We start from the raw sequence: 25,116 nt of genomic DNA, 5'->3' as shown, positions 1-25,116 counted from the left end.
GATGCTCAATGTGCTAGCTGTGCAGCTGCAAATGCGTTTTACATATAAGCTTCAGTAAATCGAGGAAAGGGAGTTTCCCCACTGCGTATAGCTACGCAATACTCGTTCCCTATCTCAGGGAACTGAGGTTACGATAGTAACCAAGTAGTTTTTCTGCGAGGCCAGAGCACCAGCATTTGTGCATTAGCACACTGCCATCTAGTGAGCATTGCTTTTCAACAAGTCATCACCACCAAAGTTCATAAAGTAAACGGTCTTTGATATCTTTATTCATTTTTATAATTACTACAAGAAAAAAAATACAGAACCAATGCATCTGCTTTAAAACAAATTAAGGTTAATGGTCATTACAGATGATATTGGATGTAATAAAAAAAAGTACCAGTATATTGAATATCTGTAATGAGTTTATTTTTTAACCAGCTAATTTAAGTAAATATTAGACACTGAACTGCTTCATCTGATCTTCATACAGCTGCACTGGCAGACAGACTGTAAACATTGTGAACTTTATGGCACACTGTATACGTTTACAAATAACATTGATGGCCAAAATACCAGTTTAAACTGTATATATATATATTAGTTATTAAAAATAGCAACTTACTTTTGTTCCTGCAAATTAGTTGATCTGACATTTAAGACAAGCCTTATAAAACACACACGAAGCTATTGCTCGCTGTTAAGCGCAGTGGATTATTGCACTGTTAATTATAGACATCACATCACCATTGACAGCACACTAAATAAAATAACATTAAAATAAATCACAATCTAACTATTGGGACACTTAAGTCTGCCAATCTCATTCTTTAAATGCTTCTTCAAAAGTTCAGTTTAAGGTCATGGCTGCTTGGAAAAACATTACGCTGGGAAGATTCCAGCAACCAGGCATTTTAGTTCCCTTTTGTAGGCACACTGACATGACAAGCAGATTTACGTGTTGCAGATATACATGAGATGTTTACTACAGAGATATGGAATGTGTTAGGATGTTTTCACAGTTTTAAAACGGCTTTGCAATCAATACTGGGCAATTAGGCTAATGACAGGTTACAACTACAGTTTATAGCAGGACAGTAACTCAGGTTTTACACACTCAATTTTCACAAGATCAAAAAAACAGAGAGAAAAAAAAGAAAGAAAAATGTAACACACAAACAGCTGGAGGAGTGTATATACACATTTACACAGACACACAAACATCTTTTGACTTCATAGCATACAGGTTCAGCGAGATCTGGATTCTGTCATCACATGGTCATGTGTTCCGGAAGTACATAAGAAATATCATCCCAAGGATGGCGGTACAAACCCTGCTTCAACCGCTTCTGGTCCAGATAATGACCTGCATAAAAAGAGATAAGGTTGTTTAAAGTACATTACTTTATAACAGAGACAGAGATCTCTCACATACACACACACACAAACCTATGAATCCCATGCTGCGTCCCAACACAAAGATTCCATTCAGTGCTCCGATTTCCACAAACTCATCTGCCTCATCGCTGTGTGAGAAAGAAAGTGCATGAAAGATCAGTCTTATTTTTACGACTATTTACATGAACACTTATCTTCACTAGTATCATTATTGTTGTTATCTAAAACTTTTAAAAGCAAACAATTTTCGTTTATTGAAATAAACTGAAATAAGTTTATTTTCTAAAATTAACTACCGGTAATTCTAAAATAAGTTTATAACTACTAAAATGACAAACTGAAATAAAAATAGTTAAATAGAAATATTAAAAAACTACTAAAAAAGACAAAAGCACATACAATTACTGAGACTTAGGGCATTTTCAACACCTGGCTTGTTTTGAGTGTTTGTTTCCCGTTTAAGCATATAGGAACATGGCAATCGCGCTCGGATACGCACCAAAACAATCATTCTAAGATCGCCTGAACGAGGTGGTCTCGTCCCAATTGAAAATGAACTCAACAAACCAAGCAGTTTCAATTCATAACGGGAAATGTCATATAAAAAGCAGCAGTGTCTGATTCTGTAAGAGAGCACATTAGGTACACAGTTGAAAACTAAACCATCATCTTATAATGTTGTTAACTTGCTCTTTTTCATGCATTGGAAGAATGCTATCCAGAAGAAGCCTCCAATCCAGATAAAAATATAATTAAACGTATAATTTATCAGTTAGAGCAGGAATGACTGCTTTATTGGTATTACGTGTGTCACGACAGCTACAGTTAAAGCCACAATAAGCCCACAGAGTGACCTTGTCAATCAATCATGATGGATGACGCAGAGGAACGTAAACAGGTGAACTTTGACCAATAATTACTCACATGTGACTTTCAATAAACACATTTTGGTAGGCTTTGAACTGTTGCCTTGTGAAAGACAACCAAACCAAGAAAAAAAAAATCCAACATTGTAACAAGTTAAGTCCCTGTTTTGGAACAAGCAAACAATCTACAGGTCTGAACCACTCTTAAAAGAAAGTTAAAAAAATAAATAATAATTATACTATAATAGTATATAAATAATAAAAAAATAACCCTGTTCTTTTACACAAGATGTTTTACTCCTGTTTTACTGACCGAGTGAAGCCGCCACAGTTCCTCAGCAGATCCACAAATGCCACTCCAATGAAACCATCAACATTCAGGATAAGGTTTGGTTTCTGACAGAAAGAGAGATTTTATGAAATTAAAAAAAACAACAACACAAAACACTATACTTGAATTTTCATCTCGTCACAAACATTCAATTACTACATTTATTATTTTATATTCTATTTTAGCAAAAACAGATTATCATCTCATGTTGTTCTGTGTTTTTCCTTATTTTCCTTTTACAGCTGCAGTTCACATTTGCAGTTTTTCTGTGAATATTCACTGTCAAAATCTAGCCTTTTCAATTGGAATCCATGCATTTGGGAATTGTGTGAGAGCTCGACTCGTGTCACTAACTGCGTTTACATGGACCCTAATAATCTGTTTGTAATCGGACAAGAAAAAAAAAAAAAAAAAAAGTCAAGTCAAGTCGATCAGGGTTGAATTAGTCAAATCAGATTTAAATTTCCGTCGGATTATAAATGGTGGTTTAAACCTTTTCTAATCCGTTTGATAGCACATGTAAACACTTGATCGATCGAATTGAAAATTGAAACTGGAAAGTTCTGTGCATGTGAAAAAAACCACAGAAATGGCACACGAACGAGCTGTTGTAGTTGAATATACTGTCATAAATGACTGTCGTGCCATTCTTAAATTCTCCTTCCACTCATCATCTGTGAAGTGGCGCTGGACAATGTTGTCCCACCAGTCCTTGCTTCAGACTCTCGTTCAGACAACTTATTTTGGACAAGGGAAGGGGCATTTTACGGATTAATAAATAAAAGCAGCACTATTTGATTTGAATCTGATTTGAAGCTTGTGACATAACTGCGCACATCCACCTGATCGCTTTATGTAAGTTCATGTAAACACGATGTTCCGATTGAAAAAAAAAGGGGTTCATGTAAACTTTTCTACTGTTAATACTAGTGTTGGGTCCGAGTCCACCTTTGTCGAGTCCGAGTCGAGTCCAAGTCCTTAACAACCGAGTACAAGTCCAAGTCCGAGTCCAAAGAGGGTCGAGTCGGACTTGAGTCCGAGTCCTTAACATCCGAGTCCGAGTCGAGTCCGGCCGAGTCCACAAAGATTTAAATGATTTGAAATTGACCTTTCACAAAGACCCGCCCCTCTTGGTTACTGTTGCTACGTCCGACAAGCCATTCCTCTCTCACTCCACATGTTCTCGGTCGGAGCAAAGAGGACACTAACAATGTGCCAACAGACAAGACAGAGCAGGGTTTTGGTTTGAAATAAAGTCTCAGCTTTCAATTTTTTAAATTTTTATGAAATTCAAACGATAAATACTGTTTTGTGGTGCTTTAATGTGTAGGCCTCAGTTCAAGCAGCACGCGAACTGATAATCTCTTCTAGTTATAGCACAAATTTCTAAAAAAGAAATCAATACACACTATTTTTCAAGTTAAAGTCCACTGCCTTTAATCTACTAACTGATTTGGTTTGTTTGTCGAACAAAAATGGCGTGTATCTGCATTATAATTGGTCAGATCACCTGTCAATCAAATCCCGGCGAAAGGTCTCAACACTGAGCTCTTAAATTAATATTTTAAACCTTACAAAATGATTGCAATGTATAGTTACAGTCATACGTTTACCTATTGTACATCTTTTAGAATCTGCAAGGTAATGCTTAATAATGCAACACGATGCATTAAGAGCCAGGGGTAAACTTTTGAGCAAGATGATGATGTTTAAATTTTTCTTATTGTGTTGTACATGCTAATATCTTATTTAGCCTCTGAAGGGTTGGACTAAATTAATGAATGCATTTTTAAACAAATAAGACCAATTTACACCAATGATCCAGTTCAAAAGATTACACCTCTTGGCTCTTAACGGATGCTTCCTTCTTGTGCATCACTAAATGTTTGCAGGGTTTGTAATAGTTGTGTATGAGTCCCTCAGTTGTCACCAGTGTGAAAGTATGGATCTTACAATCATAGTCACTCTTATTAAGGAGTCAAATATGCAGAAGATGCTGGAAAAGCAAAGAATGTGCAGGAGCTGGATGATTTTTCCTCAACCATTAAAAAAAAAAAAAGTTGTGGATCATTCAGGTAGGCTAATGACACAATATTAAAATCGAGCCTATGTAATTTGTCTTTATTTTGTGTTTGTATTTTATTTAGGCTATTAAACATCTGTTATGTGAAAAAGCTTTTTCAGGGCAGTACTAAATAGAAACAATGTGTATGATCCGTCTTATTAAAAAACATAAAAATAACATTTTGGAGATTCTGCAAGGAGTATGTAAACTTATGACTAAAGTATAAATGCAACAAAAATGATAACATTATTAGACGCCAAAATGTTGCTATGGTTATCACGTTCTTATGTTGCTAACTTATGTGTCAAATCATCGCAATTTCATGACTCAAAGGACAAAAATTAAGTGGATTCAATCCCAGATTTAAATGCAGTTATCACTATTTATAATTTACAGTGTGAACGTAACCACTGGTCCTCTAGAAGTATGAAAAACAAAACTATTTAGATTGTCAACAGCGCTCCCTTTAAGCCATCACTTACCGCGTTCGGCACTCTCCCTAAAACTCTCGTCATAAACACTGACTGAAGTTGTCCGCACTGCACAGTGAATATCTTATTTATATTGCGTCTAGAGAGACTTTGTTGTTTATGAGGGGATTTGCGAAAGGATAAAGCTCGTGCTGATTCTAAACATACATTTTGAGCGAATTATTCGCATGCGGACTCTAAAACGCCTCTGATTTGCCACTGTGTTTATGCACTTAACTGTGATTGGCTACAATGCTCAACGCTGAAACAACGTTGTTTCGTTTCGTTTTTGAATAAAAAAAATTCACAAAATTTAGTTTTGTGTCATCCAGTGCCCGGACTCGACTGGACTCGGACATTTTTCCGAGTCTAAAATGTCCCGAGTCCGTGTCAAGTCCGAGTACAAATTCATTCGAGTGCGTGACAAGTCCGAGTCCATTCAAAATTGGACTCGAGACCGGACTCGAGTCCGAGTCCGAGTTCGAGTACCCCAACTCTAGTTAATACCAGGTGTAAACGAGATCCAAAACACATTTGTACCTTTGAGGTGGTGATCTTCTCCACCTCCAGAGCGTAGTCCAGCAGCTGAGTGGCAGGAAAATGCTGTTTCACAAAGTCTTTGAGGATCTGCACCCGCATGTCAGGATTATTGATCTGAAAATCAATCAATCAAGCATGAAAAGCAGTGAGAAATTGACCCATTTGCAATATTACAGGTTTGCGAACATTTTAGATTTGTGTGTGTTGGTATACTTACCGATTTTACCCGGTGTCCGATGCCCATAATGAGTTTGCCGTCTTTCTTCATTTTGTTGACAAACTCCATAGGCAGCATGCCACTGTCAAACGCCTTACTGAACTGCTTAGCAGCTGCGTCCAGGGCACCTCCAAAACGGTCCCCCTAAACACAAACAGAACCAGTGATGAAACGGATGCTCTTCTGATGCTAAACAGACTGCATGTGGAAAAGTCTGTTTTCCGTACAATGGTCAGGAGTCCCGAGGTGAGGCTGGAGATCAGGTCTTTGCCAGCACGTGCACACACGATGGTGTTATGAGCTCCAGACACAGCAGGGCCGTGATCCGCCGTCACCATCAGACACATCTCGATGAACTGACATGCATAGCGCGGCAGCCTGCAATATGCACATGAAAATCATTTAGGACTGAGTAATTATGTGAGGTACTGGTGGTAAAGAGTGAAAGAAACATGGCAGTTTTCAAAACAAAGAGTGAAACACACCTTCTCTGAAACCAGAGCAGGCCGAGGGTGCCGCCCAGCCCGATCTCAGACTTAAAGACCTCAGTAATAGGCATGCCGGCGTAAATGAGCTCCTGCCCTCTCTCATCACAGATACTCGTCATGAAAGACGCAGGCTTACGGATCAGACCCAGCTCCTACAGAGAGAAGGACAAACAGATGAATATAAACCACCAGGCGAGACTCAAAGTAAGTGAGTATTTGTCATCCGAACGTATAATGTTCATACTCACGCGTGCCCAGGAATAATCCATTGGCACTGTGGGCGGAGGAACCTCTTTAGCAGGCACAATCACACCCTTGGCTACTAGATTATCATACACAGATCTATAGGATACACAAATATGTGGTTACTGAAGGCCAGTTTTAGTTGTTAAATTCATAAGTAGACAGTGGACATACTTGATGAGTTCTCCTAGCTCATCAAAGCTCTTGGGCACAAATGCTCCTGCCTCTTCCAGAGATTGGTTTTTAGCCACTGCAGTCTCAGACGCCTGGTTAGCACAAGCTCCAGCGTGGCCAAACTGGACCTAAAGACAAAAGTCAGGTTAGAGTCAGTTAATTCAGCCATTAACAATTGAAAGAGATTAAAATCACATTGGTGCCATAAATAAGTCATTTGAACACATTATACTCAACGCAAATGCTCAATACAGTATGTCTAATATCACTGGGTCATAGACACCTCAGAGGAGAACAGGGTGGCACAGGTTCCGATGCACCAAGAGACCACAGGTTTGGTGATCCTGCCTTCTTTAATGCCGTTGCAAATCTTGTACTCTTCGTTTCCTCCAATCTGTAAGTGAAGAGAAGACCCATGGATGTCATATTGCAGTTTTATAGTGACAGTAAACTCTTATAATATTTAAAAGGCAGGCATAATGGTGTAAGTGGCTGAATAAATGGCACACTCACCTCTCCAAGCACAACGATCATCTTGACTCCTGGTGTGTCTTGATACCTCAACACGTGATCCATAAACACGGAGCCTGGATACCTGCAGGAAAGACATAAGCCACAGGTTTAAACTCTCACGCAAATTGTTAAACTGATGAAATGCATCAAACTATATTTAGTATCAAAGAGATGTTGACTTGAACACACACCTGTCTCCTCCGATGGCAACTCCTTCATAGACTCCATCTGTAGTGCGCGAGATGATGTTGTTGAGCTCATTGGACATTCCACCAGAGCGGGAGACGTAGGCCACACTGCCCGGCCTGTACAGCTTAGACGCCAGGATGTTATCCAGCATCCCACCCGTATTACCAATCTTAAAACAGCCTGGTTTAATACCGCCGACCTACAGCATACATAAAACATACACCCACAGCACAGACTTTTATTATCATCAATAAATCATAAATGATATGATTATATATAAAATAAAACCTCATTTTTATTTATATACATTTTTACATAATAAATTAATTATAGTAGTAATAATAATAAATTGCATACGCATTATAATTCAAAAATATATATTCTAAAAATGTATAATTTCATAATAGCAATATTAAATTATTACTAATTCATTAATAAAAAAGTTTAACTATTAAAAAGTATTATTTTAAAATTAAATTATTACTACTATCATAAATAAAAAATTGTTTTAGTTCTAACAAAGTATTACTACTAACAACAAGTAATACTTTTATATGCACTGTAGAATAAATACTTGTCACTTGATTCTAAAATGTATAGTTAATAAATATCTATTTTATAATAATATTAAATAATATAATTTATAAGTCAAATCATATCGTTATTTAAAATGCATTATCTTAGAATAATTAAATTATTACTACTACCATAAGTTATACAAAACATTTTTTTTTATCTAATAAAGTAGTATTACTAATAATTTTATATTGATTGTAGAATAAAAAAAGTTTCAGTAGAATAAAACATCTGTATTTTTATTTAGAAATGTGTAGAATAAATATATTTTCTACTACTACTACATATATTTTTCTATTATTATATAACAACACATTTATAAATAATTTTTCCAATTGAAGAATTTCTGGTCTTCTTTAATTGGCCTGTAGATGGCACACAAACCTACCATTAATCCAACCAATTTGTCCCCAAAGTTTTTTTTTCTTTCTTTTTTTTCTTTTTCTAAGTGTGTACACAGACACACAGTTTAGAGTCATACCGTTGCAGGTCCAATGATAGTGACTCCCTTTTCATCTGCCATTTTGATGATCTTACGAGTCAAAGCCTCCGGGATACCTTCAGCTATGATCGCTATTGTGTGAATCTGTATATAAAAAAAACACATGAACAATCAGACCACATTGGTTTGTGAACATGTAAAGATTTGTCCACTGCACAGCACAGCCAAATAAATATATACAGTCAGCTGATGCGGATCTCAGACCTGTGGGTGCTGCATGGTCTCTATAGTGCTGTCATAGGCAGAGCGGAGGGAGGCAAAACTGATGAGCACATCCACTTCTGGATGTTTCTTCATTGCATCAGCCATGTTCTTATAGACCGGCAGCAGGATCTCCTTATGGCCCCAGTAAAACTTCTGCTTATGGTCTCCACTGATTAAAACAGAAATAATGTGTATTAACATTAGATATAGATATGGGGTTAAGTGACAAGCTCAAGGCCACATTGTTGAATAGAAATTCACTCAAATACAAGGTTTCCACCACTAGATATCACTCTATAATGACAGCCGTTCCAAACTAGGGTTTTAAATGCATTCATAAGACTCACGTGAAGGGGTAAACCATGGCTGCTACTGACGGCTCCTGACGTGAGCACACATAATCAAAGTCCAGCATGCCCTGCACCGCACGTGTCTGCATCCCCCACACTATGGACTTGGTTTGGTTACTGAACAGAGTGGTGCTTTTGGCTATAGAGATAAAGACAGGAGGACAAAGAGAAGCAACAGAGGGAAGAAAGAAGAAAAAAAACATTACAGTGCATCTGAGAGTATAACAGTCAATGGGTATAATATTAATATTAAGTCCATCAAAGCGCATCCATCCGCAATAAAAGTGCTCGAAACAGCTCTGGGGGGTTAATGAAGGCCTTATGAAGTAAAGCGATGCATTCATGTAAGAAAAATGTCCATATTTAAAACTTTATCGACTAAAATAACTAGCTTCCGGCAGACAGCCTACGCAAATCGACTTACACCAAAAGAGTAACACTTGACGATGTGAGATGTAGGAGTAGCGTAAGCCTTGACGCCTCTGGTGGTTCAAACAAACAGGGCTGGGCCACCGCGTTCATCATTACGGTGTGTGTCAAGTTCAAGTGTTACTCTTTTGGTGTAAGTCGGCTTGCGTACGGCCGTCTGCCGGAAGCGAGTTATTTTGGTCGATAAAGTTTTAAATATGGATATTTTTCTTACACGGACGTAACGCATCCCCCCAAAGCCGTGTGGAGAACTTTTATCACAGATGGATGCGCTTTGATGGACTTCCAAAAAATATACCCATTGACTCCCATTATAAAGCTTGGAAGAGACAGGACATTTTTTAATATAACTCCGATTGTATTCGTCTGAAAGAAGAATGTCATACACCTAGGATGGCTTCAGGGTGAGTAAATCATGGGCTAATTTTCATTTTACATAAAATATAGAAAATCGTTGTAGAAATTAACATTACACACTGTGACCCAAGAAAACAAAGGCCATCAATGTTTAATAAATAGTTTAGTTTATTAGTAGTAATAAGCATATAATAATATGCTAAGATGCAGGCCATTTACAGCAACTTGCCACATTAATTCAGGATATGCGGCCAGAGTTTACAATGAATGTGTTTACAACAGCTTTGAACATAGCTGTAAATAATTCATTTAATTATCGACAGGTGTGTTCGTGTTTGATGTCATACACAGATCGGTCTGGGCAGCGCTACTTTAGGTCGAACACAACTTTTGAGTCCACGACTGTTTAAAATCCTCCTAACATGGGTCCGTAGGGGGCGCACAAGCCTACCATAAATCTATTCAGTTACTGTGATTGCCTCCTTGTGAGTGTGGTCAAATTTGCACTAACCTGCAGGAAGTCCAGCACGAGTCTTTTGAGCCAATGAGTTTTCTGCTCCAGTTTTGACCTCAGAAAAAGAGGCCGATCTGGAGGATGCGGGAGTCTGGGAGCGGGAGAGAGGGCGGTAGTAGAAAGAAAGAGAATTATGTATTGGTCATAATGCGATTTTGTCACTTTACGGTGACACTTAGGGGCACAAACAGCATATTAAGATGTGATCTCTAAAACCAGTGAAGAAAGACTAAACAGAAAACTTTACTGAAAGCCCCGAATCATCAAATGACATCCTTGAGGCTATGAGACGTTTTTAATGCAAGCACACTGAAAATAAGACACAATCACTCACCGTGGTTCCACCGCTAGCGTTGAGAAGGAAGTTAGCGGTGTGGGCGGCACCACGAGGCTGTGTGGCGATTGGCCTATGACCTAATGCCATCCCAACAATAGCGGTCATGTGGGTCTCAGTGCCAAAAACATGAATGGGGATACCGGTGGTCTTTCCTACGCACGCACGCACACACACACACAAAAGACATTAACATGAGATCAGGTACGGAACTGTTGATTTTTTTGTACACCACGCACACCTGAACAAACTCACCAACTTCCCCCATCACTCTTAAACCTTCCTGGTAGTTTGGTCCACCACGACGGACAAATACAGTGACCTCATGCTCTTTTAGCGGGTCCTGGTAATCTTTGATAGCCCTGACGATACCCTGGTATATACAAAACAGCAAAACAAACACATAATGGGTGTGGGTTACAATATTGAATGAATGAATGAAGCACGCACGCACTAATATAGCGCTTTCATATGTACTACTGTACACCAAAAGCGCTTTACAATCATATCAGGGGGTCTCTCCTCAACCACCAACAGTGTCCAGCATCCACTTGGATGATGCGACGGCAGCCACAGTACAACAGCGCCAGTGCGCTAACACACACCAGCTATAGTGGAGAGGAGAGAGAGTGATGGAGCCAATTCAGTGGATGGGGATTATTAGGAGGCCATGATTGGCAAGGGCCATTGGAGGGAATGTGGCCAGTGCACCGGGGTTACACCCCTACTCTTCACGAGAAGTGCCATGGGATTTTTAATGACCACAGAGAGTCAGGACCTCGCTTTTACTTCCCATCCGACTTGTTACAGTATAGTGTCCCCATCACTATACTGGGGCGTTAGGACCCACACAGACCACAGGGTGAGCCGTACCCCCTAGCCTCACTAAGACCTCTTCCAGCAACCTGGTTTTCTCAGGAGGTCTCCCATCCAGGTACTAACCAGCCTCAACCCTGCTTAGCTTCACTGGGCAACCAGTCTTAGGCTACAGGGTGATATGGCTGCTTGCATATCATATATATTCATATTCTGCTAATGCTAATGCAATAATATTCATATTCTATCATATTATGCAGATAGATAGCAAAAATGCACATGGACAGCTTGAGGGACTCTCTGATCTAACCTTGAATGTTGCTGCTACGTTAGTGAAGTTGGCAATGCTGCCTCCAATGATCAGGACTTTACCTACACAAGAGAAACGAATGGTGACACATGCGATACCACAAATACATGACACTTCTTTAACATACAGATTACAGAAGGTTTCATGTAACATCGTTTCAAACATAATTCAAATTCTCAGACAGCAACCGGTTTTGTAATGACAGCAGTATTCGCACTAATAATTATTTCTAAAATAGCTGTTGTGGTTGTTATTCTCATTAATAATAATTATTTCTATATCACTAAAAATGCTTTTTATACTTTCTATGTTCTTATAGAGGGAGATTTGAAGTCTGGGTGTGGGACAACCCCCCCAAAAAATGTAATTCTTTCAAGTGAACAACTTTAACATGTCAACACTAAATATTAGGGGGAAACGAATAAAGAGTTTACACAAAACCTTTTAGACAAAAATTGTTGTTAAATCATTCTAATAAATCATTCTAATCAGTGAAAGACTAATAAAGAAGCACTTAGACAACAAGATTATAATGAACGTACCATCAGGGTGTTTCTCACGGGTCATGAGGGAGAGGATGGTCTTAGCATAATCATATGTTTGTTGCTCACTAGGAGCTCCTGAATACTCGCCGTAATTGGCCAGTTCATTGACACCACCCAGGTCACAAATTGTATCACTATGAGTGAGGGAAATTATAATAGGTTAAACTGTTGACTAGTACACACAGACAGACACAAAAACGCATAACATCAAACATGTGAAGTCAAATGTAATGTCAAAAATATTTATCAGGGAGATCCAAATTAAATCCCCAAATTGCAGAGCAAATAGAGCAAGTCAAATTATCCAGTAAATCTAGCATGGGTTTTATTTGTTTTTTTGTGAGCATTAAATAAGAAAACATTTGGTTTCTTGATCCTCCACTCTCAGAGGACAGCACATATGCATCCTAATTAGTCTCTCTCGCTCTATCTCCTCCCTCCATCCAGAGAGAAGGACAGATGCAGTAGTGAAAGATAAACCTCCAGATAATAGTTATCAAGCATGGATGGGTAACGTCATTTAGCTCTCAGCGTCTGGCTCAGACAGGTATCTGCTTCATCTCTCAGACCATGAAGCACAAGAGTTCTGCTCATTATACCAGCATTTCCCTTCTAACTGTCTCAAACTATCATTTTGCTATTCCAAGCTACTCTATTAAGATTTAGGATGACTATTTTGTCTGCATGATTTTTTATCTTCTGTGGAACACAAAATATAATATTTTGAACAATGTCTTGGTCAATGGTGTCCAATGTTGTTTTGGACCCCATTGACTTTATTTGTGTGGGCAAAAGAGTTAAGATATTTTTCTAAATATCTTTTGTGTTCTGAAGAAAGTTATACAAATTGAGAATGCCATTTTTGGATGAAATATCACTTTCAATTTACTTTACTTTATAAGTCCCATCGCTGGGAAATTTGTCTTGGACAACGTGCAGTCCATACATACAAAACAACATAGTGTTAATTGCTTAAATCGCTTTTAATGTAAGATTCATCCATACGTGATCCATTTGCCAGTATATGAAAACTGGACTTAACTCTTGAGTGACAGGTACCTGTACACAACAGAAGCTCCGCCCCCAGCCACCATGGTCCAGATCCGTCCGCGGGGGTTCAGGAGAGTGAGTTTGAGGCTGGCGCCACTCTTAGCATCTAGATCAGCTATGTATGCCTCCTACAGGAAGGTTATAGAAAGGCTTTTATCATGCAAATTTTTGTTAATTCACATATTGTATCTCATAATAATTCTCATATTTTGTTAATTCCCATATAGCTGGGTTTGGTTAACATCATTTGGTTAAAAAAAAAAGCAACATGAACATGTCAGTTCAGCAAAAGTGGATATACTAAGCAAATGCCATAATGAAGCAAATAATTTGCGCATAAATTACAAAAAAGTAGAAACTTGAAAATAAAATGTCATAAAATGGCTTGTGAACAGTGTTGGCAACATACTTAACGAAGCAAAGACTCGTCTCGGTTCAACCCATATGGACCAATTATAACAGCACATCAAACAGAAAGGTAACACATTGTACCTAAAGTTATTTATTAATAAGCCAACTCTGATTTTATTCCAGCTAAACCAGTCTGTTATAACAGCTATTGTTTCTGTGTGTTAGAGACCAATTAAACCAGCCTTCTGTCAGACAAATACATCCTGCCAACAGTGACGAAGAGCAGGAGACACACCACTATCTCCCTGCAACGACTCATCACTGTCTGTATGTGGTGAGTTTGGACGCCATTAATGATTTATGAAAGACTGCTTCCAATTAATTATTAAATCATATACTTTAGAAGTGAAAGTAAGCCAACGCAGCGGAATACGAGAAGCACAAGCTTCCGATTGATGAATCGACAAAAACAAAGTGATAAAGGCAAGCGATTCCTTCCTGTTCCTTGTTGGGCTTGTAGATGAACTCAAAATAATATTCAAATTAATATTTAGATGGCAACTGAAAATCTACAATTCTATGCAACAAAATACATGTGACAAGTATTGTTACCTCAGGATAGGCCTCTCTGCCGAAGGGAGGGGGAAACTCCACATCACCCCACTTGGCCTTACACAAGTAATCGGCTGTGGCATCGATTTTAGCAGCCATGTCCAGCACATACACTCCATCCTTAGTGACCACTGACAGAGAAAGAGAGCATTTGTTCTTACCGGCTAGAACTTCACAAACTGATTGCACTTTGTGTTTTTTGCCTGCCTTAGGCAATAATGAATTTAAATCTCAGTTACTGAATGCTTTGGGTTGTGCTGTGGATATGTGATGTTGAGGTGATGGCATGTGTATTCAGCCACATCCAAGTGTGGCAATATTTAGACATTTATTGGTGTGTGTATATATATATATATATATATAAATATATATAATTCTTCAGTCATGCATTCCACTGGATGACAAAGCACTTTTATGGTTTAAAGAAAATGTGAAACTGTGCAGACAGAGCATATTTTCTAACAGGCCGAGAAGTAGACTTTTCACACGTGTAATGATAAAAATGTGATTTATATAGACAAATCACAAACAGGAACATCAAAGGAAGTTAGAAACTCAGTTCATAACACAGAAACAGATGCCACAGGGCACAAGGGATTATTAATTAGCGCACTATGAAACATCTCTAGTCACCATCAAACAGCATCCATGTTAATTAACTAGCAATCTATCGCCTTTCATTTTCTCAAAATTAAATCTTTCCTCAAAACATTCAGATTTTTTTTTTTTTTAACACCAGGTTGGACCAGAGTTCGGCCTTTAGTAATGAAAGAAAATAAGGGTAAAATATTTTTAACATAAGACTTGTTCTTAGTCATTCAAACATAATGAGCAAGTAGAACTTTACTGCCTTGAAAAGAACAGGAAGTGGTTTGTCTTTGGTCTCCATAGAGCGAACCAACAGTGCCAAGACCTTAGGAAGAACTGAATCAGAAGTCTGGCTGACAGCTGAGGTGGGCTGTGACTTACCAAGAGGGTTGATCTCCAAGTATGTAAAGTATAAGTCTTCATACAGGTTGAACAATCCCACCAGGAAACTAGTCAACATCCTGCAGAGACAAAAATAATAATACCTCCATGTTAAACTGACACAAAGTAGTTTATTTTAACACCACAACATCCCATCACTGACCTAACACACAAAATAAATATGGATTTGTGGTTTAATGACTGTCATTTAAAACTCAAATAAATGAACAAACAAATGAAAGTACAGAGAGTCTGGAATTAACCTTATTTGTCTTACTCCATTGGCACAAATTTCTAAAAACGTTTAAGAAAGAAGTCTCTTATGCTTACCAAGGCTGCATTAATTTGATCAAAAATTCATTAAAACCTGCAATATTGTGAAATATTACTACAATTTAAATAACTGTTTTCAATTTTAATATATTTTAAAGTTGCATTTATTCCTGTGGTGACAAAGCTAAACTTTCTTATTATTATTATCAATGTTAAAAACAGCTGTGCTGCTTAATTATTTTAGTGGGAACTGTTGATACGTTTATACCAGGATTCTTTGATGAAAAAAAACATACATTTATAATGATTTCGGTTTCAAATAAATTATTTACTGTCACTACTGATCAATGTAATGCTTCCTTGCTGAATAAATTAATTTCTTAAACAAAAAAAACCTGACCCTAAACCTTTGACTAGATTTTAAGAGAAATATAATACAGACTGTGTTGATGTGATATTGCAAGCAAAACTAATTGAAAACAGAAAGTGACTGGAAACAGTAACAACACTCAATTTAATGACAGAATCGGTTACCAAAACAGCTGGTGTTTGGAGTAACGAGGGAAAATAAAGGGAGACGTGAGGGAGGAGAGAGTGAGAGAATCAGTCATCCACCTCATAAAAAAAATAAAAAATAAAAACTGTGACGGCCCGTAGTCCAGAGAACACAAATTACACACGAGAAACGACGAGGAGACAGAATAACTGGAGGAAGAGGGATGGCCTCGTGGGATGCCAGTAAATCAGTAAATCCACTTAGTGAAAGATGACAAAAGGAGATTTAGGAGGAAAAATTATCCTTTATGCCGCAATATTTGAGAGAGGGAGTTGTGTGCCGTTTTTCAAGCTGTAATTTTTCTTCTAAGAGCGTTGTATGCATGTCTGACTGAGAAAGAGAGAGTGAGAGGAAGAGTAAAAACAGATGGATGAATCGAAAGAGAAGTGTGGATATCAGCCAATGTTGCCAAACAATCTCCCCGTCAATCTCAATGTCAGCCAAGACGGTGAGGCCAGCCAGAACGAGATGTCAGAGTATGTGTGCGTGTGTGCCATCAAAAAGACAGACAGGGTTTATAGACGTGAACTGAATAATACTGGGGGGTGGGTGGACACGGGGAAAGAGGAAAGATCTCATTTGAGTAATGGATCAAAGTGCCTTCAACTACTGCCAGCACAGCTGAGAGCACCTCATTTGATTGTTTTTCCTCCCTTCCCCTTCCTCTTCCACTCTCTCATTTTTGCTCACCGTTCTCCTGATATGCATGTACCAGGAGAACCAAGAATTGCCTGCAGCCTCTTGTGTTCAGCGATACAGAGGGGACCCTTAAAAGGGTTTTGAGGCAATTAAATTATGCTTATATTTCCCCTAGAGTGGTCTTCACAAGGAAGCTAAATCAACAAAAAATAAAGAGAGTTAACAGACTTTGATGATTGTCTGATTTAAAAAAAAGAAGACTGCCATATTTAAACTTATTTAAAAAATAGAAAATGTAGTATAAACACCTCAGCACAACCGAGAAAAAAAAAAAAGCCAAATAAACTATACAAAAAACTATAGATGACTAGAGTTAGAGACTATACATGTCACCCCCACAACAATTTTTGGGAGAAAAATAAAATCAGTGCAGTCCTGCTGAATGGAATTAAACATGGTAAATTGTATTTATATTCATTCAATATGTTCCATTTATGAATTTGATCTGACTGTCTGACTCACTCTTTCTTATCTGCAGCAGCGTGTGTGAGGAGCTGACTCTTGACTGTGTCCGCGCTGATCTTCTCATCCACTCCCACCAGGAGTTTCATGGCTTTAGAGTCCACGTCACCCACGTCCACACCGCCCTCATGATGGAAGAGCACGTAATCGCCTTCACGTGTGGCATAGATGCACACATAAAACTCCTCCTCCTGAGGGAAAGTCACGATTGAACAATGTTACCTCTCTTTTTCTGAATTTTTGCTCATGCCATGCTGTAATCCATTAAGATACATAATATATATTCCCACCATGTAAATAATATAACCCCTACTATAATAATATGAAATATTTTTGATGTAATACATTTTTATTATTATTAAATAATTCCAATAAATATATTAATAAAATAATAAAGTATAATACAAATATATTAGATGCAGAATTGTTTAATAACAATAATATAATCATTCTGCTTCTAAAATGAATTATAATTATTATCAGTAGTAGTAGTAGTAATAATAAATATTACCAATTAAAATTATTATTATTATTGTTATAATTAAATAAGCCAATTTATTCATGGACATAGTACATAGCATTTACTGGACAGGCTCACCTGCTTGTGGGCTACAAAGGGCTCAATCAGGAAGTTCTTGAGAATGCCTTTAGCCTTCCCCACCTGAGAGACAGAGAGATTTTAAAAGCTTATGCTTGTATACCAGGCGTTCCTTAAGGGATTAAACATCAGAAACTGCCTTCAGTCTGAATCTAAAAGCTTCTCCTAATGAAAAACACACAATGAAAAGAGAATTATGTAAGAGGCAGAATAAAAGGAGGCCAGGGATGGGGAGGAGGAGGTAGAGAAAGAGGAGAGCAAGTGTTCAGACAGTATAAAGACTTGTGCTGTGCACCAGTGATTGTACTTCAGTGTTTAGAGACTCGCTGAGAAAAGTGAAAGATTTGACAAAGAGCTGCAGGCCAAACACACACACACACCAATCTCATTTGTGCTGCAGTCACAACAGTGTGCCAAAAGGCCAGTTGATATAAATCAGCTAGAGAGAAAGAGGAAGGCGAGGTGACATTTCAAAGAGAGGGAGAGAAAAATAAAGGGATGACAAGGTGGGAAAAACAATGAAACGCTCCCATGAAAGTGGGAGAGTCAACAGGGGCTATGACCAGTCTAGCAGAAGAAAGACAGAGAGATAAAAACATTACAATATTAAAATTATCATAGAAAAATAAATAAATAAATATGTCTTTCTCTCAGCAAAAATGTTTTTGGCCCTCAGGCAACAATGTATGCATGGGCATGACATATAATATATTGGGATGCAAAAACTGCACGAGGCAGAGGTATTTGTCCGTACCGCGGTCTCCTTCATAAGGCGTGGTTTGATCCATTCCTTCACACCCTTCAGATCCAGGTTCACACCCACCAGTCCCAGTTTCCCTCTGCGCTTGATCAGCTGATCTGGCTTAACGACTAACCGCTGGACAGAAACATGAGAAACGCATAATAATCAAATATTGATTATAACTTACAAAGTCATGCTGCTAATATTATTGCAAAACATTGAATGGAAAATACACAGATGTTACAATTTGTGACAAAATCCAAATCTGAACTAAAGTGAAATGGACTATAAGATCTAAACAGTTTGTTTGAAAAAAAAACTCTAATTTTTAATGTGGTCACAAACAGAAGGCAGGAGGACGATCAGATGAAATTTGAGATCTATATGGGACTTCCTAATTAAACCGTTCTCTATAGCAGTCTCGGTCGCTGGAGAAGGAGAGACATGAGTCATATCTAATATGATTTTACCCTCTGGGCTCCTCCATAAAGGTGATTAAGAGTGCTTTTCCAGCAGAAACTGTCCCTGTACTATCATTTGAGAGATTCTGCTATGCTCACTTTAGCTGCTTTAATTGACCTGCTAGTGAAGTAGCATACTAATGACTGCCATCCTCGATGTCTCTCTATATGATTTCTTTTACTCATTGACCCCTCATGCTGAGCCCTCAACAGAACTGCCCTGCATAAAGGTCTCAGAAGTCTAATTAGATGGACGTGTTGGCAATAGTAAGATTTCACATGATTCCTGAATCATTTTAAATCAGGTACAACTGCTGAGAAGCTGAGAACCCCCCCAACCCCCTCCCAAATGAAGATTCAAAAGACATAGCATTATTGCGGCAAACAAGTAAACCATTGAATAGAGATTAAAAACAAGTCACCAATTACGGTCCAAGAGCACACAGCCTTGGTAAATCTGTCTGACTCAGAGACACAGAACGAGTTCTCTAATTTTACTTGCACTATTTTATCATTTTTGGCCTTTGTACAAGTGCCTCATGTTCATCGATCAAGAGATCTTTGGTTATTGAGTTGCACCACATGGCCGTATCAGTTTCATCCCAAGCCCAAATGTGATCCTATTCCCAACAGCGGTCTTACCTCCGTCAGAAGCCAGGGGTGATCCTGAGCCAGTCGCTCCCAGTCAGTTTCTGCTGTCACATTAGCATAGCGGAAGCGGTTCTGTACGGCGGCTGTAGTGCAAATGTGTTTGTAAAGGAATTCCTTCCCCGTCTGCTCGGAGATGGCTTTGGCTGACATGGTGCTAGATGACTGCAGAGAAAGACACACAGCAACTCATTAACCATCAGCCACTTGAGACCAATAAATAAGCAGCAACCTTTCAAAATGCTTTACGAACCTGCAGCGGGTATGCATGCCTGATCAGTGCAATGAATAAATCAATAGAAAGACTAATAAGGCTAAATAAATAAATCAACAAAAAAGCTAAATAAAAAGTCATTAAAATAAATATGCTAAATAAACAACATATATACATAGTTTCTGCTAGATTTGCATATGTTAGGTTGGTATGTCTTTAAAATGCAATATACAAATTTAACACATGGCTTTACAATAATTGCTTCGTCCGTTTCGCTTTATCCAGGAAACTGACCAAGAACTTGAGTGGCTAAGTAAAACTAACACAGGTAAATAGCACATCGACATAGCATCCTGCTGAAACAAACGTAACATTTACAAATATTCTGTAGAATTTGTCATTTTTGCAGGCATTTTCTTTTATGCTGGATTACATTTGTCTTTGTCACCCAGTTCATCTGCTGGTCTCTCTCTTTTTACCTTTTCCTGAATTAGGGAAGGCAGCTAAAAATAGGCGTGATGCTCACCCTGGTTTGATTAGACATGGACTTCGTGCTGTGCCACAAGACAAGAGCAACCACTGCAGTCTGACTGACATAACAGAAGCACAATCGGGTACAACTGCACTAATCTACTTATCTTTCTTAAACCAAAAGAAAAGAAAAAATATCCAAACATGCATACAGTATAGTATGACAGTCCTTATAACCAATTTCACCAAATCTTATGGCACACAACACCTATACGAGCTAGAAGTTATTATTCCCATTCTCTCAGTCAACAGTGGCAAGCAGTGAAAACTCTCATGCATGAGTGCATGTGTGATTGGCAGGCTAAAGTCCCATTCAAATGACATCACAGCCGCCTGTCTGAACCCTGTCAGGACGTGCAGTAGAACTAAAGTGCCAAGCTGTCAGCGGGGTCAACACAACCCGTTTTTGTTTAAAAAAGACAAGATAAACCAGTTGGCAGAGAATGACAAGCGGGGCCAAATATCTCAATCTGCATTTAGCACTCTACTGGTCTGTGTTGTTTTAGCAACATAAACTAATGCTGCAAAAATTATCACACAACCATTCAAAAGATTTTTGGCCGGGTGTGTTATAAGAAATTACGAGTTTTACAACTAGAAATTGTTACTATTACTTAGCAATGCATTAAATTTATACAGTAAAAGTATCAATAAAAGTTACAGTAAAAGACATTTACAACATTATACAAGATTTCTGTTTCAAATTATGTTCTTTTATTATGTTCTTTTGAACATTCTATTGCAAAATCCTGATTTTTTTTTTTTTTGTAATACTGTTTCAACAAAAATATGAAGCATCACAGCTGTTTTCAACATTGATAATAGTGATAAATGTTTCTTGAACATGAAATTATCATATTAGAATGATTTCTGAAGGATCATGTGACACTGAAGACTGGAGTAATGACGCTGAAAATTCAGCTTTGATATCACAGGAATAAATTACATTATAAAATATATTTTTATAAGTAGCCTAAAACATAATTATTTTAAATTGTAATATTTCACAATATTACTGTTTTTATTTTGATCAAATAAGCCTTGGTGAGTACAAGCGACTTATTTTAAAACAATTGAATAAATCTTACTGACTCCAAACTTTTATATGGTGGTGTATGTGATATTCAGAATTTATTTTTTAACAGATAATAAAAATTTTCCATACACAAGCATCAGCAACTAAATGTTCATTACAAGATCAAACAGTCTTTAAACAAAAAATACAAACAAATAGGCTTCTCACAACATTACAAAAAAAAACTTGTTACTAAGGAATGCTCTAAATAAGAATTACATTTTATCTTCTTTATGCACGTAGATAATAGTCTAACTGTTTCTAAAGCTCCCCGTCTGTAATGAGAAGGAATGTGGATGCATGTGGCGAGGACAACAGAGCGTTCAGTTAGTAGACAGTCAGGTCCTTGACCCAAACGATTTACTAATGAAGAGAGAGGACCACTCCACCCCCAACATCCTCCCTGCACACCTCCCATCCAGCTCACTGGAGTGCTGCAGACTGAGAAGAAAGCAACGGATTTAAAGCCAAAAAACTAAACAACTTCTTACTCGCACAAATACATATGCACAAACACACATTGCTGTATCAAAGTAAATCTAGACTTGATATCCAGGATCACTGCAAACATCCGCCAAAAGGAAGTGATGAGTCATTGCACTGGCCACACTCGACTCACAGGTCAGTGATATAAAAGACGTTAACCACAATACGACAGATAACCAAGTAGACTTGTGAAACCAACACTGCATCCAACAATATTTAATGTGCAGCTTTTAAAATGAAATAACCAAATAGAGACAAAGCAGGTATATTATGGAGCAAAGCTATATATAGCTATATACAGTATATTACATTTTTCTGATTTTTGCTGTAATCTGAGGTCTACAGTCACATCTCCTAAAAAAACTAAAAACTAAATCTCCACCAGTAACTTCCTATTAGCCAATTTCATCAAAACAAGAAAGTACTGTGAATGATTCTGACAGCTTACAATCACTGACAAGGATCTCATATTTATTAATTACAGTTTAAAGACAAGAAGTGCAGTAACAGTGATGGTTTCTGTGGTACATTTTTGTAAGATGGATGAGCAAGAGAAAAACTGTCGGTGTATCTCTAGATTCAGTAGATAGTCTCCACTCCAGCGACTGATGTGTCATGTACTTTCCTATATTACTGAGAGCGCTGCGGAGCTTTTTAGTATTGATTTTACTGCACGCTGAATCACATCACCAGTGCCCTGATCTGATCCCGTTTACAATGGTGCGGTCAGATGGTAATGCCGTGGTACTTTTCTGTTCACCAGCTGGTTAAGGGGTCATGCATCACACTAGTAGTGATGCAGCTGATTTATAACCGCGTTTCCCTCACTCACAAAACAGCAGCTGTATCATTCATCACATAGGAAGGATGCAGGGAGAAGGGGGAGTCACACTAAAGATATTGATCTTAGTATCCTCCACACAAATCCAACACACAGGTCTTGTCTGATACAAACATTTGTATTAGACTGTTCATTTTTGAATAACACTAAAGAAATTGCAACACCAAATCTAAAGTTTATGACTGGCGGTATTAATCTCATCTCAATCCTGATTGATCTACTCATCTAAAGCGCAAGGATGGATCCTCCTTATTTAAGCTCAAGCTTATATAATGCTTTATTCAAATGCAGATTCACTTTAATTTACTTTTTTTATATGCCACACTACAGCAATCCATTTTAACATTTATTCTTATAAAACTAATCAGTATGTTAGTTGTTACTAGTATTTTTTTTAGTTTCTAGCGAGTAATTCATTTGAGACTCAATTCCACTAGTAACAATTATTTAGATACAATTACTTATTCCTTTGGTAGCCTACTAGTCACTATACTAATAGAATAGTTATTTGGTGCTACAGGGATAGTGACTAGCAGCAAGAGAATAAGTACTAGGATTTAATGCATAAGTACTAGCGACTAATTGATTAGTCATCACTGCAGTATACACTAGTGACTAATTGAATAGATACTAATTAATAGAATTAGTAACAGTGTGTTGTACTCAAATCTAATGGTAACATAAAATAGATACTGGTACTTTTAAGGAATATATGTTTAAACGGCTTGAAATAACCTGACACACATATCTAGACTACAATTAACTAAAGGAAATTAACATTTGTTATAATTATTGTGTGCTGGATTTGTTTATTTTGTTTTTCAAGAACATAACATGCACCTTACACTTCCGTATACGTGAAAGGTGTTAACACAGCCCTTTATTCGTTAATTTAAATGACAGGTAGAGACCAGTAGAACCTGTCTCCAAACGGCTCTGACTGATATTCAAGAACAATACATGTTGATAAGCAAAGCTACAATAAGGTTCGTCAACACTGATCTCTAAAGCGTTTTGAGCAAAAAGAGCTGTGTCACTGTTTCATTTATTTCGCTAACGTTACATTTAACTTACATCCAAATGAAAGACTGCTTTCAGTAGTCAGTGTTTATATTACTACTAGTAATGTTACCTTGAGTCTTAAGCCACTTACCGGTCTATGTAAGATTAAGGATAGCAAGTTTTCTCCTTTGAGGGATTTCCTACTGTGCGAAGTCTCTCTGAGTGTGTTGACAGTCGAGATATGGTTGCAGGAGGAGACACTTTTCCTCCAGACAGCGTGGCTGCTCGATCCCTCCCTCACTATCCTTTCAGCCCGTTCCTGTTTTCTCTACGCCGACATCTGACGATGGCCTTGGCTGATTTCTTCGGCCTCTGATTGGCTCTCATCATCCGCCGTGATTCGAGGCCGCGCCCACTTGAACAGTGAGCGATTCATCGGACCAGGGTTTGATTGGCTAATTCCGCGCTGCTCGGCCAATCAGACTGCACCATCAGGCGTTTAGCAACGCGCCTCAATGAACCCCATTATGGAGAGAAAATGACCCGAATGTGCAATGTGGACTTGAGTTTTGAAAGTGAGGATTTCTAAAATTAGTTGTCACAATCATGTATATTTTGCCAGACAAGTAAACAAGCATTGCTAGTAATTGCGTCATAGTGCACACAGAGTCTGGCCACATATTCAGGTCATATATTAATTATATTATTTAATTTATAATAACTTAACTATGGATTAGCAAGAAGAGTGGCACTTATACAACAGATAAAGCAAACAAAAGTATTGAAAAGTACAACAATCATTATTGTCATAAAATAATATTCACATTTGCCAACCAAACATCGAATCATTAATCATTATAGCCTACACAAATTCAGAGGCTTTTAAAGGCAGGCTCCCCTGGCAGCGCAATCTTTCTTTTAAAATTACATTTAGCTCCATATCTAATGCTCAATCGCAGATTAAATCAAAGTGATGCAGCTTCTCAGGTGAATGAATTGGCCTTTACAAAGGGCATTGCAGCACTGGCTGTTGCTAATGCACGGTTTGGCTCCTCTGTCCACGGCAGCATCAGTTAATGGGTTTGAAGGGCTCCAGCCAAGAGATATGACTCAAGCTGAATTTACAAAACAGA

General features: G+C 37.9%; 1 protein-coding gene across 2 annotated transcripts; it reads right to left on the bottom strand.

Moving 5' to 3' along the window:
- Positions 1-242: 242 nt before the first annotated feature.
- Positions 243-24,378, bottom strand: aclya (ATP citrate lyase a). 2 transcript variants are annotated; one of them, XM_079623973.1, is made up of 28 exons: positions 24,135-24,378; positions 19,829-19,999; positions 18,738-18,860; positions 17,984-18,046; positions 17,386-17,576; positions 15,396-15,475; positions 14,427-14,557; positions 13,473-13,591; positions 12,411-12,547; positions 11,869-11,930; positions 10,998-11,115; positions 10,743-10,897; positions 10,406-10,499; positions 9,106-9,247; positions 8,759-8,927; positions 8,534-8,638; positions 7,479-7,675; positions 7,288-7,369; positions 7,058-7,168; positions 6,775-6,902; positions 6,606-6,699; positions 6,355-6,509; positions 6,097-6,247; positions 5,870-6,013; positions 5,653-5,766; positions 2,560-2,642; positions 1,432-1,508; positions 243-1,348 (listed from the first exon to the last, which is right to left on the bottom strand). In XM_079623973.1, exons 2-28 carry the CDS (start codon positions 19,985-19,987, stop codon positions 1,254-1,256), a joined length of 3,279 nt encoding a protein of 1,092 aa, XP_079480099.1. In that variant the 5' UTR covers positions 19,988-19,999; positions 24,135-24,378; the 3' UTR covers positions 243-1,253. The 2 variants fall into 2 exon arrangements, with proteins under 2 accessions (XP_079480099.1, XP_079480100.1); XM_079623974.1 differs by having other exon boundaries at positions 17,984-18,550; positions 24,135-24,285.
- Between the last annotated feature and the right edge of the window lie 738 nt (positions 24,379-25,116).

This window comes from Phoxinus phoxinus (genome assembly GCF_949152265.1).
Source record: "Phoxinus phoxinus genome assembly, chromosome: 1".
Taxonomy (NCBI): domain Eukaryota; kingdom Metazoa; phylum Chordata; class Actinopteri; order Cypriniformes; family Leuciscidae; genus Phoxinus; species Phoxinus phoxinus.
Note: the sequence above shows the minus strand (reverse complement) of the source record. Positions and strands in the feature narration are given on the sequence as shown.

Bases quoted from the DNA above. Each gene is read 5' to 3' on its own strand.
- aclya (XM_079623973.1), bottom strand. From the start codon at position 19,987: ATGTCAGCCAAAGCCATCTCCGAGCAGACGGGGAAGGAATTCCTTTAC. The intron at 11,116-11,868 runs GTTAGATCAGAG...TGTATATACCAG, and splicing joins ACGTAGCAGCAACATTCAAG to GGTATCGTCAGGGCTATCAA. The intron at 5,767-5,869 runs GTAAGTATACCA...ATTGATTTTCAG, and splicing joins TCGGACACCGGGTAAAATCG to ATCAATAATCCTGACATGCG.